Source organism: Eubalaena glacialis, chromosome 1 (assembly GCF_028564815.1).
Source record: "Eubalaena glacialis isolate mEubGla1 chromosome 1, mEubGla1.1.hap2.+ XY, whole genome shotgun sequence".
NCBI classification, from domain to species: Eukaryota; Metazoa; Chordata; class Mammalia; order Artiodactyla; family Balaenidae; genus Eubalaena; species Eubalaena glacialis.
In genome coordinates this window covers 109986312-110014145 of record NC_083716.1, presented here as the reverse complement: position 1 = coordinate 110014145, position 27834 = coordinate 109986312, and the positions used below count along the sequence as shown (strand labels likewise).

The 27834-nt window shown below is 41.2% G+C and overlaps 1 protein-coding gene across 5 annotated transcripts in view; it reads right to left on the bottom strand.

Annotated features, from left to right (window-relative positions):
* OCA2 (OCA2 melanosomal transmembrane protein) overlaps positions 1–27834 on the bottom strand; it is a 299171-nt gene that overhangs the window by 41891 nt on the left and 229446 nt on the right. For all 5 annotated transcript variants that reach the window (XM_061199031.1, XM_061199036.1, XM_061199032.1 and 2 more), the window contains 2 exons: positions 23902–23961; positions 23156–23260 (listed from right to left, as the gene is read on the bottom strand). In XM_061199031.1, the coding sequence (XP_061055014.1) occupies positions 23156–23260; positions 23902–23961 (165 nt within the window). The remainder of the gene's footprint in view (positions 1–23155; positions 23261–23901; positions 23962–27834) is intronic.

Below are 27834 nucleotides of genomic sequence, written 5' to 3'. Positions count from 1 at the left end.
ATATGGGAAAGGAAATAGTTAATCAAGTCCTGGAAGCACAGAGAGTCCCATACAGGATAAATCCAAGGAGAAACACACCAAGACACATATTAATCAAACTATCAAAAATTAAATATAAAGAAAACATATTAAAAGCAGCAAGGGAAAAACAACAAATAACACACAAGGGAATCCCCATAAGGTTAACAGCTGATCTTTCAGCAGAAACTCTGCAAGCCAGAAGGGAGTGGCAGGATATACTTAAAGTGATGAAGGAGAAAAACCTACAACCAAGATTACTCTACCCAGCAAGGATCTCATTCAGATTTGATGGAGAAATTAAAACCTTTACAGACAAGCAAAAGCTGAGAGAGTTCAGCACCACCAAACCAGCTTTACAACAAATGCTAAAGGAACTTCTCTAGGCAAGAAACACAAGAGAAGGAAAACACCTACAATAACAAACCGAAAACATTTAAGAAAATGGGAATAGGAACATACATATCGATAATTACCTTAAATGTAAATGGATTAAATGCTCCCACCAAAAGACACAGACTGGCTGAATGGATACAAAAACAAGACCCATATATATGCTGTCTACAAGAGACCCACTTCAGACCTAGAGACACATACAGACTGAAAGTGAGGGGATGGAAAAAGATATTCCATGCAAATGGAAATCAAAAGAAAGCTGGAGTAGCAATTCTCATATCAGACAAAATAGACTTTAAAATAAAGACTATTACAAGAGACAAAGAAGGACACTATATAATGATCAAGGGATCGATCCAAGAGGAAGGTATAACACTTGTAAATATTTATGCACCCAACATAGGAGCACCTCAATACATAAGGCAAATACTAACAGCCATAAAAGGGGAAATCGACAGCAACACAATCATAGTAGGGGACTTTAACACCCCACTTTCACCAATGGACAGATCATCCAAAATGAAAATAAATAAGGAAACACAAGCTTTAAATGATACATTAAACAAGATGGACTTAATTGATATTTATAGGACATTCCACACAAAAACAACAGAATACACATTTTTCTCAAGTGCTCATGGAACATTCTCCAGGATAAATCATATCTTGGGTCACAAATCAAGCCTTGGTAAATTTAAGAAAATTGAAATCGTATCAAGTATCTTTTCCGACCACAATGCTATGAGACTAGATATCAATTACAGGAAAAGATCTGTAAAAAATACAAACACATGGAGGCTACACAATACACTACTTAATAACGAAGTGATCACTGAAGAAATCAAAGGGGAAATCAAAAAATACCTAGAAACAAATGACAATGGAGACACGATGGCCCAAAACCTATGGGATGCAGCAAAAGCAGTGCTAAGAGGGAAGTTTATAGCAATACAAGCCTACATCAAGAAACAGGACACATCTCTAAACAACCTAACCTTGCACCTAAAGCAATTAGAGAAAGAAGAACAAAAAAACCCCAAAGCTAGCGGAAGGAAAGAAATCATAAAGATCATATCAGAAATAAATGAAAAAGAAATGAAGGAAACAATAGCAAAAATCAATGAAACTAAAAGCTGGTTCTTTGAGAAGATAAACAAAATTGATAAACCATTAGCCAGACTCATCAAGAGAAAAAGGGAGAAGACTCAAATCAATAGAATTAGAAAAGAAAAAGGAGAAGTAACCACTGACACTGCAGAAATACAAACGATCATGAGAGATTACTACAAGCAACTCTATGCCAATAAAATGGACAACCTGGAAGAAATGGACAGATTCTTAGAAATGCACAACCTGCCGAGACTGAACCAGGAAGAAATAGAAAATATGAACAGACCAATCACAAGCACTGAAATTGAGATTGTGACTAAAAACCTTCCAACACACAAAAGCCCAGGACCAGATGGCTTCACAGGTGAATTCTATCAAACATTTAGAGAAGAGCTAACACCTATCCTTCTCAAACTCTTCCAAAATATTGCAGAGGGAGGAACACTCCCAAACTCATTCAACGAGGCCACCATCACCCTGATACCAAAACCAGACAAAGATGTCACAAAGAAAGAAAACTACAGGCCCATATCACTGATGAACATAGATGCAAAAATCCTCAACAAAATACTAGCAAACAGAATCCAACAGCACATTAAAAGGATCATACACCATGATCAAGTGGGGTTTATTCCAGGAATACAAGGATTCTTCAATATATGCAAATCAATCAACGTGATACATCATATTAACAAATTGAAGGAGAAAAACCATATGATCATCTCAATAGATGCAGAGAAAGCTTTCGACAAAATTCAACACCCATTTATGATAAAAGCCCTGCAGAAAGTAGGCATAGAGGGAACTTTCCTCAACATAATAAAGGCCATATATGACAAACCCACAGCCAACATTGTCCTCAATGGTAAAAACTGAAACCATTTCCACTAAGATCAGGAACAAGACAAGGTTGCCCACTCTCACCACTATTATTCAACATAGTTTTGAAAGTGTTAGCCACAGCAATCAGAGAAGAAAAAGAAATAAAAGGAATCCAAATCGGAAAAGAAGTAAAGCTGTCACTGTTTGCAGATGACATGATACTATACATAGAGAATCCTAAAGATGCTACCAGAAAACTACTAGAGCTAATCAATGAATTTGGTAAAGTAGCAGGATACAAATTTAATGCACAGAAATCTCTTGCATTCCTATATACTAATGATGAAAAATCTGAAAGTGAAATTAAGAAAACACTCCCGTTTACCATTGTAACAAAAAGAATAAAATATCTAGGAATAAACCTACCTAAGGAGACAAAAGACCTGTATGCAGAAAATTATAGAACACTGATGAAAGAAATTAAAGATGATACAAATAGATGGAGAGATATACTATGTTCTTGGATTGGAAGAATCAACATTGTGAAAATGACTCTGCTACCCAAAGCAATCTACAGATTCAATGCAATCCCTATCAAACTACCACTGGCATTTTTCACAGAACTAGAACAAAAAATTTCACAATTTGTATGGAAACACAAAAGACCCCGAATAGCCAAAGCAATCTTGAGAACGAAAAATGGAGCTGGAGGAATCAGGCTCCCTGACTTCAGACTATATTACAAAGCTACAGTAATCAAGACAGTTTGGTACTGGCACAAAAACAGAAATATAGATGAATGGAACAGGATAGAAAGCCCAGAGATAAACCCATGCACATATGGTCACCTTATCTTTGATAAAGGAGGCAAGCATATACAGTGGAGAAAAGACAGCCTCTTCAATAAGTGGTGCTGGGAAAATTGGACAGGTACATGTAGAAGTATGAAATTAGAACACTCCCTGACACCATACACAAAAATAAACTCAAAATGGATTAAAGACCTAAGTGTAAGGCCAGACACTATCAAACTCTTAGAGGAAAACATAGGCAGAACACTCTATGACATAAATCACAGCAAGATCCTTTTTGACCCAGGTCCTAGAGAAATGGAAATAAAAACACAAATAAACAAATGGGACCTAATGAAACTTAAAAGCTTTTGCACAGCAAAGGAAACCATAAACAAGACCAAAAGACAACCCTCAGAATGGGAGAAAATATTTGCAAATGAAGCAACTGACAAAGGATTAATCTCCAAGATTTACAAGCAGCTCATGCAGCACAATAACAAAAAAACAAACAACCCAATCCAAAAATGGGCAGAAGACCTAAATAGACATTTCTCCAAAGAAGATATACAGATTGCCAACAGACACATGAAAGAATGCTCAACATCATTAATCATTAGAGAAATGCAAATCAAAACTACAATGAGGTATCATCTCACACCGGTCAGAATGGCCATCATCAAAAAATCTAGAAACAATAAATGCTGGAGAGGGTGTGGAGAAAAGGGAACACTCTTGCACTGTTGGTGGGAATGTAAATTGATACAGCCACTGCGGAGAACAGTATGGAGGTTCCTTAAAAAACTAAAAATAGAACTACCATATGACCCAGCAATCCCACTACTGGGCATATACCCTGAGAAAACCATAATTCAGAAAGAGTCATGTACCAAAATATTCATTGCAGCTCTGTTTACAATAGCCAGGACATGGAAGCAACCTAGGTGTCCATCATCGGATGAATGGATAAAGAAGATGTGGCACATATATACAATGGAATATTACTCAGCCATAAAAAGAAATGAAATGGAGGTATTTGTAATGAGGTGGATGGAGTTAGAGTCTGTCATACAGAGTGAAGTAAGTCAGAAAGAGAAAAACAAATACAGTATGCTAACACATATATATGGAATCTAAGGGGAAAAAAAAAAAAAAAGGTCATGAAGAACCAAGTGGCAAGACGGGAATAAAGACACAGCCCTACTAGAGAATGGACTTGAGGATATGGGGAGGGGGAGGGGTGAGATGTGACAGGGTGAGAGAGTGTCATGGACATATATACACTACCAAATGTAAAATAGATAGCTAGTGGGAAGCAGCCGCATAGCACAGGGAGATCAGCTTGGTGCTTTGTGACCACCTAGAGGGGTGGGATAGGGAGGGTGGGAGGGAGGGAGATGCAAGAGGGAAGAGATATGGGAACATATGTATATGTATAACTGATTCACTTTGTTATAAAGCAGAAACTAACACACCATTGTAAAGCAATTATACTTCAATAAAGATGTTTAAAAAAATAAATAAATAAAACTAAAAAGCAGCTAATGATGAAAAAAATTTTCTGTGAGACAAAGAGATGGGATAAAGGTGCTGTTTTTTAAGTAAGAATTCCAGACTGATTTAGCACTTTAATCTATATGAATTGACTTGAAATTAAACATTAAACAACTAAACAGCTCAAAATAATGAATAAGTAAAATGTAGGGTGGTATAAAGTGTTATGGGAAAAATAAAGCAAAAGTGGGACTGGGTGTTCAATTTCGCACTGGGAAGGTGACATTTTACAAAAACTCAATAAAGGTGAGGAAGCAGGACCAAGCCCACAATGATCTGTGTGAAGAGAATCACTGGAAGAAGGAGGTGGAAGTGCAAAGGCCTCGAGGCACAAGCTTGCCAGACATGTCCAAGGGAAACTAAGGAACACAGTGTGGTTGGAGCAATGTGGGCAAGGAGAAGAGTGATAGGGGTGAGATCACAGAGGACACAGTGGCCATATCTGTAAGATACGTAGGCCACTGCAAGACTTTGACTTCTGCTGAGTGAGGTGGGACTCCTCTGTGGAGAATAGATGCTCAGGGGTGGAGCAAGACTGGAAACAAAGAGGACAACTTGGAGGTGACACAAGAGGGAAATACTGGCTAGATTTAGGGGCAGTGGTGGAGTTGATGGGAACTGGCCAGATTTAGAAGCTTTGAAATACAGCTGGCTGTAGGGTATAAGAGAAAGCAAAGAATCAGGCAGGTTCTAAGATGTGTGGCCTTAGAAACTGAGAAAATGGAATTTTATTGTTATTTATGAAAATGAGGAAGATTGGGGAAGGATGGAATCATGATCAATGTTTAGTTTGAGACACCTATCATATCCCAGTAGAGTAGAGGTAAGAGAGGCAGCTGGATATTAAGCCTCCATGTCTGCAGAGAAGCCCAGGAGTGGTCGGGTGTAGTTGCCATTTAGAGAATGAGTTTAGAGAAGACAACTCACAGTAAGTCTAGAGAGTGTAGTGGCCAGAACTGAGTCCAGCATTTGGGGAGTGGAAGATGAAGGGGTTCATGGATGAGACTGAGAGGAAGTGATGTCATGGATAGAAGGAGAACCTAGTAGAGCCAGACAGGGAAAGGGTTTTAAGGAGGAGAGAGGTTGCCTCCAGGACACATTGTCGTTGCTGTCAAGCCAGGTTAGAAGGGAACAAGGGGCATCACGAGATCTCTCATGAGGGTGGATACTGAGAGGTCATCGCAAATTTGGAGGCAACTGTGTCTGTGGATTGTGGGAGAAATGCTTGACTGGGGTCAAGAGAAAAGAGAAGAGAAGTTACAGTGAGACTAGGACAGCAAATGTAGACAACATTTTTAAAGTTTGCTGTCACAGGAGCAAAGGAAGGGGAGGGAGCCAGCTGCAATGTGTGGCCCCGTGAGAGTCTTAATGAGAGAAGAAAGGGCAGCATATTTGGAAACCAATAATAATGATCCAGTGGAGACTGAAAAATAAATTCTGCAGGGGAGAACTGTGGGATCTGGCAGCAGGTGAAGGGCAGGAATTCCCCCAAACAGCTGGAGGAAGGCAGCACGCCCTGGGGCACAGAGCTCATTATTTGTGGAAGCCCCCACATGATTGTTTTCATTTCCTCACAAATGGGAAGCAAGGTCATCAACTCAAGGAAGGAAGGGGAGGTGCTGGGGGTTTGAAGAGATGAAGGACATGCAGAAGTGGTCGAGGGGCATGGGCACATGAGGCCCAGGGAGCAGGTGTGTGGCATGTGGCACAGAGGGCCCTTGTGGAAGGGCTGTGGTTGTGAAGCCAGACAGCAGCCTGGGTGCTTGGTCCTCTGCCTGTGCACGCGAGGCCAGTAAGTGGGTGGTGGGCCTCACCTACGTCACCTACTTCAGCAGGGGCTTTGCCAAGTGAAGGCAGTGAAGTCAAATAAGCAGAAGGCAGCTGACATTTAATGCACAGAGATAATCATAATGATAGTCATGACAGGCAGTGTTTAGGGAAGAAAGGGATAGTGGAAAGAAGAGGGATCAGCAGGAGGGGACCCATGTTGTCAGGCCTGTTGACTTGGGTCACAGAGTTATCAGCCACAACAAACTCTAAGGCAGGGTCCAGGATTGGGCAGTATTAAAGGAATCAATTTCCAGGTCTTCCAAACATCATCAAAGCAAACTGCTTTCAGTCTTAGACAATGGATATTCTAAGGTCATGGCCCTGTAGATATGGAGAATTTTGTAGGTATAAGAAAAGGTTCTCTTTGGACAAATCCCAGCTGAGCCCCAAGGCATCCCCACCACAGGGAGGAACACAGGTTGAGGTCAGATTGCTGCCAACCTCAGGACTCGTGGGGATGCCTGCCAGGGCCACACACACTGCCTGTCAGGCTGAGCCAGGACCCTCAGTGTTCCCCTGAGACGACTGGTTTGGCTTTGGTTCTACATATGGCCTTTTCCTCAAAGCAGCCTCTTTCTGTCTGACATTGTCCTAGGACAGCTGTTCCTTCACCCCCTGAAATGTTCCTTGAGTCAGTCCAGCACACAGTGCTCTACAGAAGAACCAGCTGAGTACCTGCCTCTGGACTGGTCACCTCAGCCATGCTGCCAAAGAATTCTGAAAAAAATGTGACTCGCTCATAAATCTTAAGTTAATATGTAATATGTGTCACCCCAATTAAAAATAATTCCCAAGGATGTAATTGCTAGCCTATGTTGACATTCTTAAACAAAAGCATTATATCATTCTTATTTTTTTCTTCCAGTTTTATTGAGATATAACTGACATATAGCACTGTGTAAGGTTGAGGTATATAGCATAATAATTTGACTTACAGACATCATGAAATGATTTCCACAAGTTTAGTTAACATACATCATCTCATATAGATACAAAATAAAAGGAAAAAAAATGTATTCCTTGTGATGAGAACTCAGGATTTATTCTCTTAACAACTTTCTTATGTAATATACTGCACTGTTAATTATATTAATCATGCTGTACATTTTCTTAGTACTTATTTAGCTTATAACTGGAAGTTTGTAATTTTTGACCACCTTCATCCAATTCTCACTTTCCCACACCCCACCTCTGTCAACTACAAATCTGATCTTTCACTATGAACTTGTTTTTGTTTGTTTGTTTATTTGTTTTTGAAGTATAATTGACCTACAACACTATATTTGTTCCTGGTGCACCACATGGTGATTTGATATTTCTGTACATTGCAAAATGATCATCACAGTAGGTCTAGTTACTATGTGTCACCATACAAAGATATTACATTATTATTGACTATATTCCTCATGCTGTACATTTCATCCCTGTGACTCATTTATTTTGTTACTGGAAGTTTGTACCTCTTAATTTCTCTCATCTAAATATATATATTTAAATTTAAATACCATAATATCAATTCATCTAAAAAAAATATGAAGCACTTCTTCTGCATTCTGAGCAAGAGGGCACAGTCCCTGCTGCTTGACATGTAGCCACTACAATGGACGTCCGATCTAGGACCATGGGAAGGACAGCTCAGGTGAGTGCAAGACAAATAACAATTAAGGAAGGCTGGCAGGACTGTCTCTTACAGGAATGACAGGACTCATGGCTAGAACCCCCAGGAGAGAAACTGAGGTGTCCTGGTAGAAAACAACAGGAAGGAGGTTGGAGACAAGATGGTACAGTAGAAGGACCCAGCAAGGCTCTTGTTCACATTCAATGGAAAAATCAAAAGTTTTACAGACAAGCAACAACTAAGAGAAATCAGCACCACCAAACCAGCTTTACAACAAATGCTAAAGGAACTTCTCTAGGTGGAAAAGAAAAAGCCACAACTAGAAACAAGAAAATTAAGAATGGAAAAGCTCACCAGTAGAGGAAAACATACAATAAACGTCATCCACACACAAATATGATATCAAAACCAGCAATTGTGAGAAGAGGAGGGTACAAATTCAGGATATTAGAAATGCATTTGAAATTAAAAGAACAGCAACTTAAAACAATATTGTATATATAGAGAGTGCTATATCTAATCTTCATGGTAACCACAACCAAATATCTACAATAGATACACACACACAAAAGAAAAACGGAATCCAAACACAACACTAAAGTTAGTCATCAAATCACAAGAGAAGAGAACAAAAGAGGAGGGGAAGAAAAAAAGATCTACAAAAACAGATCCAAAACAATTAACAAAATGGCAATAAGAACATACATATCTATAATTACCTTAAATGTAAACGGATTCAATGCCCCAACCAAATGACATAGACAGGCTGAATGGATACAAAAACAAGACTCATACATATGCTGTCTGTAAGAGACCGACTTCAGATCTAGTGACAAATACAGACTGAAAGTGAGGGGATGGAAAAAAGGTATTCCATGCAAATGGAAATCAAAAGAAAGTTGAAGTAGCAATATTCATATCAGACAAAATAGACTTTAAAATAAAGACTGTTACAAGAGACAAAGAAGGACACTACATAATGATCACAGGGTTATTCCAAGAAGAAGATATAACAATTGTAAATATATATGCACCCAACATAGGAGCACCTCAATATATAAGGCAAACACTAACAGCCATAAAAGGAGAAAATGACAGTGACACAATAATAGTGGGGGACTTTAACACCCCACTTTCATCAATGGACAGACTATCCAGACAGAAAATCAATAAGGAAGCACAAACCTTAAATAACACATTATACCAGATGGACTTAATTGATATTTATAGAGCATTCCATACAAAAGCAGAAGAATACACATTCTTTTCAAGTGCACATGGAACATTCTCGAGGATTGACCACATGTGGGGCAATAAAGCAAGCCTCGGTAAATTTAAGAAAATTGAAATCATATCAAGCATCTTTTCTAGCCACAACGCTATGCAATTAGAAATAAACTATAAGAAAAAAACTGTAAAAAACACAAACATGTGGAGGTTAAACAATATGCTACTAAACAACCAATGGATCACTGAAGAAATCAAAGAGGAAATAAAAAACTACCTAGAGACAAATGAAAACAAATGAACAGTGATCCAAAACCCAGGGGATGCAGCAAAAGCAGTTCTAAGAGGGAAATTTATAGCAATAAAATCTTACCTCAGGAAGCAAGAAAAATCTCAAATAAACAACCTAACTTTACACCTAAAGCAACAAGAGAAAGAAGAACAAACAAAATTGAAAGTTAGTAGAAGGAAAGAAATCATAAAGATCAGAAGAGAAATAAGTGAAATAGAGAGGAAAACAAACAATAGCAAAGAGCAATGAAACTAAAACCTGGTTCTTTGGAAAGCTAAACAGAATTGATAAACCTATAGCAAGATGCATCAAGAAAAACAGGGAGAGGGCTCAAATCAATAAAATGAGAAATGATAAAGAAGTTACAATGGACACCACAGGAATATAAAGGATCTTAAGAGACTACTAAAAGCAACTATATGCCAATAAAATGGACAATATAGAAAAAATGGACAAATTCTTAGAAAGGTAAAATCTCCCAAGACTGAACCAGGAAGACATAGAAAATATTAACAAACCAATCACAAGTACTGAAATTGAAACTATGACTTAAAAACTCCCAACAAACAAAAGTCCAAGGCCAGATTGCTTCACAGACGAATTCTAACAAACATTTAAACACCTATCCTTCTGAAACTATTCTAAAAAACTGCAGAGGAAGGAACACTCCCAAACTCATTCTATGAGGCCACCATCACCCTGATACCAAGACTAGACAAAGATACCACAAAAAAAGAAAGTTACAGGCCAATATCACAGATGAATATAGATGCAAAAATCCTCAACAAAATACTGGCAAACCAAATCCAACAATGCATTAAAAGGATCATACACCATGATCAAGTGAGACTTATCCCAGGGATGCAAGGATTTTTCTTTTTCTTTTTTTTTTTTAATTAATTAATTTATTTATTTATTTTTGGCTGTGTTGGGTCTTTGTTTCTGTGCAAGGGCTTTCTCTAGTTGTGACAAGCGGGGGCCACTCTTCATCGCGGTGTGCAGGCCTATCACTATCGCAGCCTCTCTTGTTGCGGAGCACAGGCTTCAGACGCACAGGCTCAGTAGTTGTGGCTCGCGGGCCTAGTTGCTCCACGGCATGTGGGATCTTCCCAGACCAGGGCTCGAACCCGTGTCCCCTGCATTAGCAGGCAGATTCTCAACCACTGCGCCACCATGGAAGCCCGCAAGGATTTTTCAATATCTGCAAGTCAATCAGTGTGATACACTGCATTAACAAATTGAAGAATAAAACCCATATGATCACTTCAATAGGTGCAGAAAAAGGTTTTGACAAATTCAACACCCATTTATGATTTAAAACTCTCCAGAAACTGGGCATAAAGGGAACCTAGCTCAACAGAATAAAGGCCATATACAACAAACCCACAACTAACGTCATGCTCAATGGCGAAAAACTGAAAGCATTTTCCCTAAGATCAGCAACAAGACAAGAATGTCTTCTCTCAACATTTTTATTCAACATAGTTTTGGAAGTCCTAGCCATGGCAGTCAGAGAAGAAAAGGAAATAAAAGGAATCCAAATTGGAAAAGAAGTTAAACTGTCACTTTTTGCAGATGACATGATACTATACTTAGAAAATCATAAAGATGCTACCAGAAAACTACTAGAACTCATCAATGAATTCAGTAAAGTTTCAGGATATAAAATTAATGCACAGAAATCTCTTGCATTTCTATACACTCACAATGAAAGATCAGAAAAAGAAAATAAGGAAACAGTCCCATTTACCATTGCATCAAAAAGAATAAAATACCTAGAAATAAACCTACCTAAGGAGGCAAAAGACCTGTGCTCCAAAAACTATAAGACACTGATGAAAGAAATCGAAGATGACACAAACATATGGAAATATATACCATGTTCTTAACTGGAAGAATCAATATTGTCAAAATGGCTATACTACCCAAGGCAATCTACAGATTCAATGCAATCCCTATCAAATTACCAATGGAATTTTTTGCACATCTAGAACAAAAAAATTCTTAAAATTTGTATGGAGACACAAAAGACCCCAAATATCCAAAGCAGTCCTGAGAAAGAAAAATGGAGCTGGAGGAATCAGACCCCCTGACTTCAGACTATACTACAAAGCTACAGTCATTGAAACAGTATGGCACTGGCACAAAAACAGAAATATAGATCAATGGAACAGGATAGAAAGCCCAGAAATAAACCCATGCACCTATGGTCAATTAATCTATGACAAAGGAGGCAAGAATATACAATGGAGAAAAGACAGTCTCTTCCATAAGTGGTGCTGGAAAAACTGTATACTTACCTGTGAAAGAATGAAGTTAGAAGATTCTCTAACACCATACAGAAAAATAAACTCAAAATGGATTAAAGACCTAAAATGTAAGATCAGATACTATAAAACTCTTAGGGGGAATCACAGGCAGAACACTCTGACATACACTGCAGCAATATCCTTTTGCACCCACCACCTAGAGTAATGAAAATAAAAACAAAATAAATAAATGGGACCTAATTAAACTTAAAGCTTTTGCACAGCAAAGGAAACCATTGACAAACCGAAAAGACAAACAACAGAATGAGAGAAAATATTTGGAAACAATGCGACTTACAAGGGATTAATCTCCAATATGTACAAACAGCTCATGAGCTCAATATCAAAAAACAAGCAACCCAATCCAAAAATGGGCAGAAGAAGTAAATAGACATTTCTCCAAAGAAGATATACAGATGGCCAAAAAGCACATGAAAAGAAGCTCAATATTACTTATTATTAGAGAAATGCAAATCAAAACTACAATGAGGTATCACCTCACAGCAGTCAGAATGGCCGTCATCAAAATGTCTACAAACAATAAATGCTGGAAAGGGTTTGGGGAAAAGGGAACCCTTTTACACTGTTGTTGGGAATGTAAATTGGTACAATCACTATGGAGAACAGTATGGAGGTTCCTTAAAAAACTAAAAATAGAATTACCATATGATCCACCAATCCCACTTCTGGGCATATACCTGGAGAAAACCATAATTTGAAAAGATACATGCACCCCCCAATGTTCTTTGCAGCACTATTTACAATATCCAAGACATGGAAGTAACTCAAATGTCCATTGACAGATGAATGGATAAAGAAGTTGTGGGGGGTGTGTGTGTGTGTGTGTGTATAATGGAATATTACTCAGCCATTAAAAAGAATGAAATAATTCCATTTGCAGCAACATGGATGGACCTAGAGATTATCATACTAAGCGAAGTAAAGCAGACAAAGAAAGACAAATATCATATGACACCACTTAAATGTGGAATCTTTAAAAAACGATATAAATGAGCTTATTTACTAAGCAGAAACAGAGTCACAGACTTCAAAAACAAACTTATGGTTACCACAGAGGAAAGATTGGGGGCAAGGACAAATTATGAGGTTGGGATCAACATATACACAGTACTATATATAAAATAGATAATCAACAAGGACCTATTGTATAACACAGGAACTCTACTCAATACTCAGTAATAACCTATAGGGGAAGACAATCTGGAAAATAATAGATATATGCTACATACCTGAAACTAACCCAACATTGTAAATCAACTATACTCCAATATAAAATTTTAAAAAAACAAGCAGGAAGAAGCAGTGGTTCTGGGAGTTGGAGAGAGTGCGTTGGGGCACAGGGTACCACCCAGGCAACCCTGCAAGGGCAGGCACAGGACTTCTAGATTGATGGCTATCCTGGGACCATAATGAGTAATACCAGACAGTGAGCCCTAAGAGTAGAGGCTCCTCTGGAAAAGAAAATGTAAAGAGCAGAAGCCAGAAGGGTCTGTTTTGAATTTTTAATTTATTGACAACATTTGGAGTTGAAATTTTTAATAGAAAATGGTGCTATCCACCTTTCATTGAAAAATCAGAGAAGTTCACAGGTTATACCCACTTGCCTGCAGAGTAAAGGTGCAGTAGACTTTTACAAGCAAAGACAGATATTAACCTCCCCCTACAGCCACCACACCTGTCCGTTCTGCACCCACCCTTCCTGCTCCCCTGCACCCACCACACCTGTCCTCCCTGCACCTGCCATATATATCCTGTCTGCACCCACCACATCTGCCCTCTCTGTACCCACCACACCTGTCCTCCCTGTATGCACCACACCTGTCCTTTCTGCACATACCACCACTGGTGTCATTGTGCACTTGTCTCTGTCTTGCTCTCTTAGTGGTTGCCATTCTGTTGTTGATAGCTGCTGGCTGTCCCCAGGTCAGACATTTAAGTTTGGGCACTCAGTCTATATGTAGAATTGCCCCATCCATTTCTGATAAATGAGTAAGCACTTGGGCCTCTGAGGAATACTCCACTCCTGGTCTGAAACCTTTGTGTAGGATTTAATAAGTGCCTCAGACAAGCACTAGGGACAGCTTTCATCTTCATAGGACATGGCAGTGGAGAGGGTAAGATTGCAGTAATGCATTGGCAGGCTTATTTATAGTGGATCAGTGCACCTCCAAGGTACATGTGCAGACAACCACCTGGCATCTTTTCCAAATGCAGGTTCTGGCTTGGCATGTCTGGGTGGCCAAGCCCTCATTTCCATAACCTCCAGGGCTGCTGATGCCCAGACCCCACTTGAGGATGAAGGGCCATGCATTGTCAATACAATGTATTCCTTTCCTTCCTTCTGGAATTCCTGTCATTACCGTACTAGTTTTACTGGTCTCATCGAAATCTTACCTTTTTTCATGTTTCTGTTTCTTTGTACTTTTGCTCTGTACTTTTTAGATACCTCTCTCACTGGCTTCAAACCCACTAACTCAGGCCTAACACTGACTTTTTTCTTCTTCAATTCATTATTCAATATTTTTAGCTTAAAAGTTATGGGTTTTAGTTCCAGAAGCTATTTTTTTTGTTTAGTGCTTAAATCTCTGAGTATTCTTATAATTTATTGTTTGTTGTCCTATGTCTATGGGATATGCTGTGATCAGTTTTCTCTCAGCCTGTTGGAACCCCATACGTGCCACTTGTTTTTGTGGGGTGCCGTGGAGCTAGGATCCGGAGGTGTAGTGGACAGGCCTTGGGCATGGAAGGTGAACAACTCTCAGCCCGGGCACTGCAGGGCCCCCAAGGCCACCCTCCCCCACCAGAGAGGCTGGGCACAGACCCCAAGTGGGCAAAACTGCAACTAACACAGCTTGCCAAGACCACAGTGAACAAGCTGCTGGAGTCCTGCCACTTTATTGTTCTGCAGTCACTTCTCCTTCTCTGATTCTGACCTTAGTTTGCACAATGGTGGAGCTGGAATTCAAGCCCAGACCCACCTCCTCCAGACCTGAGCTGTTAATTCCTACATACGCTCATGTTATTAAACCTAGTTGCAATTCACTGGACCAGATTCAACCCTCCACATTATTTTGTTCCTGGATATTTTAGGAAAGGATGAGTTAAAGGAGAAATGAGATTACATAAAAGCTAAAGTGAATGTGAAATACTTCTCACTTTTACTATCCTAAAGGGTGTTTTTGTTTGTCAGGGGTTATAGCAGTCTGCCTTCTGCCCTAACACTTCCTGTGGGGCAGGTGGTGGGGAGGAGACTACAAAGAAACTCAGAGAAAAAGGATGCATGAGAACAAACCAGCCATGAAAAATGACTTCCACATAGAGGCTGAATGATAATACAGATAATGATGAAGAAGTCAGTTAGAGAAAACCCACAAAATTATATGCATAAATTACCATTCTTTGAATTGAACATCCTGGACAGGAATAATAATATTTTAACTTGAAAATTGTCTGAGAATTCTTCCTGTTCAAGCAAATGAGGCTGAAAAGATAGGTTTAAATTGAGAAAGACTGTCAGGGAATTCTCAGTCATTAGCAGTGTTTTTTAGTTTTCCAGTACAGTCTCTAGGGTGGTGTACCGGGAAGCCTAAAATAGCTGCCCACAAAAGCAGATCTGGGGTCACATGTAGCTTCCACAGCTCCCTGTCAACTGCAGATGGGAGAAGAGGAAAGAAGGAGAGGTGGGCAGACATCAAAGGGATTTCCTTATATGGAAATATTTGTTAAAATATTGGAATATTTCCACACCAATTGATGAAGAGCCACCATCCACCATACCAGTTACTCCCTCTGCCTCTGCTCCAAATAAGTATGGAATTAACACTGGCACATGGGGCGAGAGGGGAGAGGAGGCTTCAAGCTTCCTGCTTCAGAGTCTCCCTCTCTGTTCTGCCTCCCCTGATGGAATATTCATTGATGGAATATAAATATTAAATTGATTTAATAGTGTGTTTAGTAGTGTCACCATTTAAGATAAGCAAAGCTCAAAATGAAGGGGAGGACTCAGGCAGGGGGATTAGGAAAATTTAAAAGAGCAAATCTAATTTCAAAAAAGCCATGGGGTGCTCTCCCATAATCTGCCCATGCTCATGTTGGAATTTTCACTGAAGCCCTGTCCAGATGACTTGGATAGATAAACTCATCCATTCTAGTTCTTTCCACTCTGGACATTACATGATAAGCAAAAGTTCAAGAAAGTGATCCTGCCAGTTATAAACCAAGTCTCTGGCATTTCCTGAATTATTTGGTGTTCTTCTCTGATCGCTGGAAGAGAAATATCATGAACAAATGTGAAGTGCTTCCCACCTGCTATTCTCAGCTCACAGCTGACAATGTGAGTACCAGAGGAACACCGCCAAACTAAAGGCACGCTCTGGAGAGAAGACACCACCCAAGAAGACATGAACTTTCGTCTCTCTAACTCACTTCCTTAGAATAATGCTCATAATTTTTTAACAAAAAGAACTTTCTGAGTAGGTGCTTCACAACCTTTTCAGGCACAGTCTCAGTCTCCCACTGAGGCATTGGCCAGCACTTCTAGTCATTGGAAATGGTGAGAGCATCTGGCAGTTTTCTAACCTTTTTAAATAAGGTTTCAACGCTGTTAAATCTCATGAATTTTTGCCCTGTTGACCTGGAGAATGACACTGGCCAGAGCTGTGTTCTTACAGAAGAATGGGGTTGAGCTCAAACACAGGCAGCTCTGCAAGCCTGGCAGCAGGGACCCCAGTCACTGTTCCTGTGTTTTCTCTTCATGTCTGATGGTCACGGGCAGGCAAACCTATCTCTACCCTTGGATTGACCTGACAGTATTCCTACAGGATGTTCTTGGGTCTCCTTGTTTAGTCCCCCAGGAAAATAGCAAAACTGACAATATGGGAATCTCACCAAAGTAAAAATACACACAGCAGACAGACCCTGAGCAGCCCTCCCCAGGAGTGTACAGTGAGGAGCAGGTACACTAAGGGACATTTGGTTGGAGCTGGCCTCAGAAACAGTCCAAGAAACTAGACCTCATAGAGTAGAAGGGGCACTACCCTTCTAGAAATGCCTGAACTCTGTAGGTCCATGCAAGCCAGGCCAGACCACAAAGATTCTGGAATGCAAAGGATGAGGCCAGAGGTGCAGAGGGACACAAATGACTGCCGAGATCTCAGACAAGAGCCAGAGTCCCCCTTCCTTCCACACACTCCAAGTTCAGAGGGCTTCTCAGGCATGCAGAGTGAAGATGGTCCTGGTTGGGAGAAGGGCTGTGAAATGTGCAGGGGTTATCCTATCTAGGCAGGAAACCTCAATCACTTTCCCCAGGACCCATTCATGTCATTGCATCTGTCAGAGGCCAGAAGCAGGGGAGATGTCTATATACATACGGATTTTTTCTGAAGACAATTGTGGGGCTGAAATTGAGGAAGCCCCATATCCACAGGGCAGGCAGCAAGGAAGGAAAGATTATGAACACCTGCAGCCCACAGGCTGGTGGTCAGGAACGAAGGTCCAAGGGAAACAGAACATCTGAAACCAAGCAGAACCCTGTGGGGCTCCTGGGGACAAAAGCCTTTCTGTGTCCCCTTCCCTGAGTTCCAAAGGGCAGGTTCAAACAGTTGCTAATCAGGGAAGGGAGGGAATGCAGTGATAAGGGAGGAGCAGTCAAGAAACAATAGTGCAGCCTTGGGGCAGGGTCCTGGTTCCCCCTCAAGGGATACACATAGCAATAGCTTTGAGCTCTTCTGCCAAACTAAAACCCCCACCAAATGTAAGATGTTAACTACTTGGTGAAGCACTCTTCATTCCAGAGAAGGTCACAATTCACCCATCATTACCTGATGCCAGATGATCTCTGGATTGAAGGAATGTGGGCCCTGCACGCACCCTGATCCTTATCAGCAACCCCACCCTGGACTATAAAACTCCTCACAAACCACCCCTCCCCCCAGGTTGGGACACACAGTTTTGAGGGCATTAGCCTGCTGTGCTTCCCTTTGCCTGGCAAGGCAATAAAGCTTTTCTTTTCCACTTCACCCAAAACTCTGTCTCTAGATTTAATTTGGTGTTGGAATATGGAGGTCAGATTTGGCTTCACATCTGCCAACTTTGGCAGTGTCTCCAACACTAATGCATTCATAATATCCATCTGTTCCCAGGGCCTTCTCAGGGCACACCAGAGATTCCCAGTGCTGATGCATTCGACCAGCATCTGGTGTCTCCAGCCAGCAGTGATAGTAGCTGCCACAGGGAAGAAGAATACAGAGAAGGGACAGCCTCCCACTGGGGGAACATAGAGGGCTCTATGTTGGTGAGACCAGCTCTCAGGATAAGGGAGGAGAGAGTTGAGGGGAATGGCTGTTACCAGCAGCAAAGAATATTGTAGGAAAAGACACAAGAAAGATGCCCAGTATCATGCTAAGGAAAGTGGCACCAGCCCGACTGGAGAGGAGGGTATGTCTCAGATGGCAGGGAGGCCTGGTAGAGAGATGGTGCAGCAATATTTTCTGTGACTCTCAGAAACACAGCAAGCACTGAGGTGCCCAATTCCCTCAGTGAGAGTAACAGAATGTTGCTGGAGGATGATAAGCCAAGGGTGATGTGAAGGAAGAGTTTCTTTGGAAAAATTAATCTATTGTGGTTTATTTACTTCTTTATTCATACAAACACTTGTTAACTATCTTCTTTGTGCCAGGCACAATGCTAGTAAATAAGGGAATGCAGCTGCAGACATGTCTTGACAGTCAGTTTAATGACTACCTTAGCGGAGTTATGTGTAAAGTGCTATAGGACCCCAGAGGACAAGCAAGGCCTTGCACGGGAAGTACAGAAAGCATTGCAGAGAAGGCATTTAAGTAAGTATTGAAGCAGGCTCTGAGGAACTCCTATGTTTGAGGAACTCTGTTTCATGAGCTCTGGCTCCCCAAGGCAGAAGCCAGAAGCTCACTTTCCCCAACCCCTTTTTAGCTAGAACAGGCATGTGACATGGGCTCCTCCAATCAGACACTTCTACTTGAGAGTCAGGCTTGGAGAATTTGGAGAAATGTGACAAGGTGTGCTCAAGGCAGAGTGACAGAGGCCCAGGTACTCAGCATCCAGCATTGGGAGAGGGAGCCCAGGCAAAGCAGCAGAAGTTGGGGGCTTCATGGGGCAAACCCCACCCAAGGTGTCCTTCAGAAAATCCATGAACAGTACCCTATTCTTAGATAAACTCCTAATCCTCTTAAACTAACTAAAGTAGGTTCTGTTTGTCGACTGAAAAAAATTACACAACCTAAAAGTTGAGAGTTACGTTTTATTTGGTGGATATTCTTAGGAATTCAAGCCCAGGAGGCAGTATCTCAAGTAATCCTGAGAAAACTGCTCCAAAGAGGCAAGGGGCGGGGTGCGGGTGGGGGAACCAGGATATATAAGAGTTTTACAACAAAGGGCAGGTAGTCTAAATGTCTAAAAATTATTGTTAATGAAAGAAAACCAGATATCTCAAGTTAAGGAATTTAGCGCTTTTCCATGTATGGGAAGGTGCAAGAGTCTGGGGTCATTGAAATCATTCCTTTGATATGCACATCAGGTATTTGGGGCTAGTATCCTGTGTTTTCACATCCTGAGTTCTCTCAGGGCTCACCGTTGTGCAGTCTGATGGCTGCTAGATGGCAGGCATTCTTTGTTTCCTTCCTGAGTCCCCTCAGGACTCACTGGCTCACCACTGGAGGTGGCTGCAATTGCTGATGACTGTGACATCCTTTGTTTACTGATATTTGGCAGGCAATATTTTATTTCTCATGTTGATTGCAACTGTTGTTTGAAATGCAGATACAACTATGTGTATTACAAATAGATAGATGCCCACTAAAAGACTTAGGAATAAAATCAGCACCATCCAAGCCAGTTGGAGGATGAGATTTATCAATCCAAGAGAAATCAGAAAATAACAGGGAAAAAAGAATCAGAAAAGAAAAAGCATAACACATGCAAAACCTTAATAAAATAGTAGAAATAAACTCAAGTCTCTCAGTCAACACAATAAATTTAAACATGTTAACCAAAAGGGAAAGAGTAAAGGGACAAAGTAGGTAATTAAATAGTTAATCCTACTAGGGGATTGTAAGTAAAGAAAAAGTATGGGAGACTTCTGTAAATTAATGATCACTCAAGAAAGCAGGTTTGCTTAACCACAAAACCAAGCTTAGCAACAAAACCACACAACAGAAACATGAGACATGCCCCAAAACAATAAAACAATGGTGGCATGAGACCAACATCCTGCCCAGTGAGCTTAGTAAGTTAAGAATTCCTAGGACATGCTCCTTTGCACACACCATAAACAAAAATATAAGGAAAAGGTGACATTATACTAAAACCTGAGATGATTTACAATTTTTAACATATGTTACTGCCTTTTTGCTCATTTCCGTTGCACCATGACAGTCCTGGCCTGACCATGTAGGGACAAGAAAACTCCCCTGCCCAACCTGGAGGAAAAGCTGATGATGGAAGCTTGATGTCTACTCAAGAATGAGGAAGAAGGTGGTCTTGTCCCCCTTCCCACTTTTCCTTTAATTATAAAACTGTAGCCCACTATGTTCTTGGGTGCAGCACCCTCTTGCAAGCCTCACAAGCATCTTATTCTAATAAATCACTTCTCATCTATCACTTTGTCTCTCGCTGAATTCTTTCTGTGCTGAAACATAAAAAACTAGAGCTCCTCAGAGCCTCCTGAAACGCCACCTAGCAGTTTCAAAACTATTCTCTTAACAGAGATGATCTGCTTGGAATTTTAAAAATCCATTTGCATGTTGTTTTAAAAAATACAACTAAAAAGGGATTTAAAAAACAAACCAAAAAAAAGTTTGAAAATAAAGAATTGGAAAAAGATAAACCAGGCAGAGGCTCAAAGCAGAGATGAAGAGAGACCTTACACAGTGTGAAAGAAACCACCATCCTGAAGAGATACAGATAATGAACCTCTAATGCCTAATCCAACTGCATAGTACTCAGAAAAATCTATTGAACTGTCAGTTGAAATAGATAAATCAGTAAAGTGATTTGCTCTATCAGAATTGATTGATTAGAGGAAGGATGAGTGAATCTAAAGAAGTTCTAACAGCACAGTCAATGTGCTTGTACATGTGGGCATGTGCAGAACTCTGCTCTCACATGGGGCAAACTGGCCACACGCTAGGTCAAAGGGCATTTCAGGGGTGTCTAAGTATGAAATCCTACAGACCACATCCCCTGACCGCCCCAAAAATGAGAAAGAAGTGGCGAAAAAGACAGCCAAGTGAAAAGGAGGGAGGAAGGGAGCAAGGGACAGTGGTGCAGACCTAAGTGCCTGCCCAGCTCTCTGTGCTGCATACTTCCCAGGACCCTGCATCTGGGCAGGGCCATGTGTCCACTTCCCACCCAAGGACTGTGACAGGTCACTTCTAATGCCACTTCCAGACTAAAGCAGAAACCCAAGTGGCCCTCCTCTGATGCAGCCATAGTGGATACCACGTGCTGACATGGTAAATTCAGGTGGCAGAGATCTGTGGGCTACAGGAAGCTCCATGCCATGCAGCTGCTGCTTTGGTTTCTCAGGAGTTAGTTTCCATACCATGTTGACTCACACAAACTAAGATCCTTCTTTTAATCCTTTCCATAGTGATATGCCCCAGATTTATGAAGGTAGTTCCCTCAGGAGAGGTAAGGACAGAATGATATTGGGGTTGAGGGAAGGAACAGAGAATGTTACATTCCTCTATAATGTTTTATTTCTTAAAAACAAAACAAATAAGAAAACCTCAGGCAAAGGGAATAAAATTTTCCTCATTTTGGGTGGTAAGTGTACTGATATTTGTTATCCTACCCTCTGTGATTCCTTTAATGTATTTTTTTAATTTAAATTTTAAGTAACTATTAATATTTGGGGAAGAAAAATATCAAAATAGTTATATTTTTAGAAAGTAGAGGAATCTAAATTTTCAACAATAGGGACCATTTTGTTCAGTCCAAGAGAGGGTCTGGGTCCTGAAACCTGGAAGCCCCCGAGAAGGTAGGGTGCATCAGCTGTGAGCATGTAGGGCCTCGAGGAAGCACAGACAAAGGTTTGCTGATGAAACTCTGGGCTGCGGCTACACAGGGTTCAGATGCACGGGGTCTTCTACAGAATCTATTTCAATTAAGAAAGGGATTCACACGCAAGCTGACCTGGCATCTCAGAAGCCCAGGGCCCTGCCGCTTTAGCCTGCCTGAGAGGTGCTGCTGCCCCTCACCCTCTGCAGGACCACAGTAATGACAGCACCCGCTGAGCAGTACCAGCACATTCAACAACATCCAGATGACTCTTCTAACTCAGGGCTTCATAAAGAAATAATAAGAGCCACAGAATTACTTCAGAATTACCAAACCCAGACCCTGGAAGAACAATAGCTAGGTAACTAGAGCATCAACGCAGCAGACACTGTGATTCCAGGCAATGCATGGTGACACTGAGTCCCAGTCACCCTAAGGTCCTGTGAGAGAGGAGTGGCCCTCAAGGTCACAAGAACAAGAGATAAGTCTCATCGAGAATCCAGCCATGAGGAGTGTTCATGCACACCCAGCACACCTGGGACACCAGGTGCTGTGACAGGACCCGAGGTTCCTGTTCCCACCTTTATGCTGTCATACCAGGCATTCACAATTCTGCCCTAAGTTGAGCAATCAGTGACGTCAGAAGACACAGCAGGAACAGCTCTGTAAAAGTCCTCTAATATGGACCCCCTAATCTTGACTTGGGTCAAGATCACACAGAGAATTCAAAATCTTATCCACGCCATAGCACCAGAAGCTACCCCAGCCAGTTAGAATAGCTTCTACATTTGTTGGGAATAAAGGATGAACACCTTCAACCAGCCTCTGTCTTTGGTGTCTTCCAATTTTCTTTGAAAAAAGAAAGAAAGAAAGACTGTTTTTTCCATGAGAGGTGGCAGCTCCCAGTCAGACTGACCCTGAAACACCCAGCCATCCTGGGATTCACTGCCCACAGCAGCTGTACGCCTCAGCTCCCAGCTGCTGCCTGGGATTCATCACATATGTTCCCTTAAACTGTGAGTGCAGTAAAGGGACAGGCCTCATTCTCTGCTTCCTCTGGAAGGAAGGGTGAGTCCAGGTTGTGTGCAGGTGAAAGCTGGGCCCTCATCACGTGGAGGAGACTGTGACTCACCATGGTAGCAGTGAATGGTATGTTGTCAATCAGGGACGATGCGATGGCTGAGACCCAGATGACCAAGATGATGGCAGCTGCAAGGCGCTGATCTTCTGGGACCATCTGGAAGGAACAGATAACAGCAGGGCAGTGTACCATAGCTACATAGATCACACGCACTGAGGAGCTGATGCTAGGACATGTGAGACTCAGAAGGGACCACAGGGCTCTTGGTCCTTCCTCTTCCACACAAGGAGAGCAAGGGAGACCCAGGTGTGCAAACAGGACAAACTGGGCTTTCCCGACCCCTACCAGGAACCTGGGCCAGGGTCTACAAGTAACTGAGAGGAGTGACTCCCAATCATGCTCAAGCCAACCAACCCTTGGGGGCCGGGGCGGGGGTGGGTGGGGCAGCAGGTCCAGTGTTCCCATTCCTGGTGGGACACCAGGTGACACACTGGTCACACTGACCTCACTTCCCATGTGGTGACCCTAGGCTGGGACCTCTGTGCATCACTTACTGAGACTGCTGTCTCAATTCTCTCCTTCCCAAAAAGGTTTTAACTAAAGGTTAATAGCAAAATTGTAGGCATCTGTAATTATATATTCTTTGAAAAAAGTCTCTTTTCATCTCTTAGCTACACAGGATAAAATAGGTTCCCTGATATACTTTTTTATATAATTAATGTGCCCTATTCTTGCCAATTAAAAAAAAATCAAAGGAATAGTGGCTGGAGCACTTTATATTGCAGTATTTAATGTACCTTTATTAGCAAAGCAGTCTGTTCTCCAACATACTCTATTAAGTGGAGATGTGCCAATGCCTAGAAGAAATAGATGTATGATAAGAATCAATTTAAAACTGAGAATATATCAAATTTTTTAAAACATGGCTTTAAAATGAAAATAAGTCAACATGGCGCTCTCATTTTTTATAAAAGATCAAACACACAGTCTATAAATAATTTACTATCTTATATGCACACTGAAGATTCATTGAGAAGAGAGCACAGTAGCAGAGGCAGGAACTTCTCATTAATTTGAGTTAATATCCATGCTAAATTTACATTTGGATGGAAGGCCATTTCTTTACTTTAAGATTGCTGTATAGGAGTACTGTTCACCTGTACATAATGAAATGTCTCTCCATATAGAATGTCTTGCAAGTAAGTTGCATTTCAAATTCCTTTTTAAAGTTAAGCATCACAGAGTTTTAGAAGAATATAAAGAAAATGCACGGTTTTCATACCGTTCAAAGAAAGGTCTATTTAACTGAAGCATGTACTATTTTCATAGTACTAGACAGATTCAGAAAATTGTGTCCAGAGAAAGGTAGGAAAGAAGATTAGATGGAGACATAAGTGCAGGAGCCATTCTGCTCAGTCTGCCCACTTCGTCCCAGCTGAGGAGGAGATCTTCTGCCATCCATGACAGATCCCAGACAGGAAGCACCGAGAGGGAACCAGACATGGGGGTGACATAGCTACCTAGCACCTCTCAAATGTGGCCTTTTCACTGTGATGTCATCATGGTGAATGATTACAAATACTGAAAACCTCAGCTTGGCTATGTTTAAAAAAGAAAGTCAAGATATGAGGAAAATACAAATAGCCAATAGATACTCCTTTATAAAATGACAAATGAGATAACTATGTAACACCTAATTCTATCAAATCTAAAGTTGTAAATATATAATATATATTCTACACTTCAGCAAACTAAAGTTTATGTATAGCTGAAGATGCTATATGCATCACTTGTCTCCTCTGTCAATTTATATAGTGAAAAGATGATTGTATAATATGATGTAAATCCCTCACAATATGAAACATAATTATCCTTCTGTTGCAGTGACTAGTTGCAAAAAGCTGGTTCAGCAATGATCTGACATTGTTGTTCCATTGAAATTAAATAAATACAATAAATCAATGCCACTACTTTCTTCAAAATGATGGACTAGGAGGTCTTAAGGTCCCTTCTGCAGCTAAATAAATAGACCCTGGATAAAACACACTTTTAGGGCATTACTGGATTAGCAAGACAATGTAATGTTTTCCAAGGAATCTCCCTTCCCATGAAAATACTTCTTGCAGCTGGCTGGGAGCTGCAGACTTGAATGGCAAGGAAGGATGAAATTGCCTTGAGCTTGATGCCAACCAAGTGCTGAAGTGAGAGCACGGAGGTGTGGGCAGCAGCAAGGTTGTAGGCTGAAAGAGGGATTCTCACATTGCACTGACAGCCTTGAAACAGGCTGAAAAAATTATCCCCTGGCATCCAGCAGAGGCAAACAAAAGAAGTTTCTGGAAGAAAGCACTCCAAATGTAGCCTCTCAAGACTCCCACAGATTAAGATCAAGTAACAAAATTATAATCTAGGGTCATCAAGAATACAAGAAGACAAGTAACATGAACAAGAGCAGAAATAACCAAAACAAATTTGGATATACCACTAACATGCAAGAATAAGAATCCACAGGTACTGGATATAGTAGAGGAATTTTGTTTAAAGAAAATAGAGTTGAAGAGTATAATAGTAACAATTAACGTTTGCCCTTGATGAGTTAAGAATATAAGCTGTCATCTCTAGAGTAAACCACTAAAAGAGAATGTAACTGCCAAAAAGTGGGAAATCAAATTTTACATAATCCTTAATCAACTCAGATAAAGGAGAAAAAAAGATTGAAGATAAAAATATACAAGGTTGGGGAGGCCTTCAAGATGGTGGAGAAGTAAGACGTGGAGATCACCTTACTCCCCACAAATACATCTATATGTGGAACAACTCCTACTGAACTCTGGCAGAAGACCTCAGACTTCCCAAAAGGCAAGAAACTCCCCATGTGCCTGGGTAGGGCAAAAGAAAAAGAAAAAACAGAAACAAAAGAATATGGATGGGACTCAGACCTCTGGGAGGGAGCTTTGAAGGAGGAAAAGTTTCTACACACTACGAAGCCCCTTCACTGGTGGAGACGGGGGGTGGGCGGGGGGGCCGATTCCGAGCCAGGGAGGAGAGCACAGCAACAGGGGTGCAGAGGGCAAAGTGGACAGATTCCTACACAGAGGATCGTTGCTGACCAGTACTCACCAGCCCAAGAGGCTTGTCTGCTCACCCGCTGGCCAGGGCGGGTGGGGGCTGGGAGCTGAGGCTCGGGCTTTGGAGGTCAGATCCCAGGGACAGGACTGGGGTTGGCTGTGTGAACACATCCTGAAGGGGGCTAGTGTGCCACAGCTAGCTGGGAGGGAGTCCGGGAAAAAATCTGGACCTGCCTAAGAGGCAAGAGACAATTGTTTTGGGGTGCATGAGGAGAGGGGATTCAGAGCACCGCTTATACAACCTCCAGAGACTGGCACAAGCTATGGCTATCAGCACGGACACCACAGACAGGCTGGAACACTAAGGCTGCTGCTGCAGGCACCAAGAAGCCTGTGTGCAAGCACAGGTCACTATCCACACCTCCCCTCCCAGGAGCCTGTGCAGCCCACCACTGCCAGGGTCCCGTGATCCAGGGACAACTTCCCCAGGAGAACACACAGCAAGCCTCAGGCTGTTGCAACGTCACGCCGGCCTCTACTGCCATGGGCTCGCCATGCATTCCATACCCCTCCCTCCCCCCCAGCCTAAATGAGCAAGAGCCCCCTAATCAGGTGCTACTTTAACCCCTCCTGTCTGGGAAGGGAACAGACGCCCTCAGACGACCTACATGAAAAGGTCAGGCCAAATCCAAAGCTGAACCCCAGGAGCTGTGTGAGCAAAGAAGAGAAAGTGAAATTTTTCCCAGCAGCCTCAGGAACAGCAGATTAAATCTCCACAATCAACTCTATGTACCCTGCATCTCTGGAACACCTGAATAGACAACAAGTCATCCCAAAATTGAGGCAGTGGACTTTGGGAGCAACTGTATACTTGGGGTTTGCTTTCTGCATCTAATTTGTTTCTGGTTTTATGTTTATCTTAGTTTAGTATTTAGAGTTTATTATCATTGGTAGATTTGTTTAATGATTGGACTGCTCTCTTCCTTTTATATACATATATATATATATATATATACATATATATATATACACACATATATGTATATAAATTTTTTCTCCTTTTTCTTTTTTTGTGAATGTGTATGTGTATGCCTCTTTGTGTGATTTTGCCTGTATAGCTTTGCTTTTGCATTTGTCCTAGGGTTCTGTCAGTCTTTTTTGTTTTTTTTTGTATAGTTTTTACTGCTTGTGATCATTGGTGGATTTGTTTTTTCGTTTGGTTGCTCTCTTCTTTTGTTCTTTTTTACTACTTTTTAATTTTTAAAATATTTTTAAAATTTTATTTTAATAACTTTAATTAATTTATTTATTTATTTATTTATTTATTTATTTATTATTCTCCCTTTTCTTCTGAGTCCAGTGGCTAACAGGGTTTAGGTGCTCCAGCCAGGTATCAGACCTGAGCCTCGGAGGTGGGAGAGTCAAGTTCAGGACATTGGTCCACCAGAGACCTCCCATCCCCATTAAATATCAAATGGTGAAAACTCTACCAGAGATCTCCACCTCAATGTTAAGACACAGCTCCACTCAACGACCAGCAAGCTACAGGGCTGGACACCCTATGCCAAACAACTACCAAGACAGGAACACAAACCCACCCATTAGCAGAGAGGCTGCATAAAATCATAATAAATTCACAGGCACCTCAAAAACACCACTAGACAT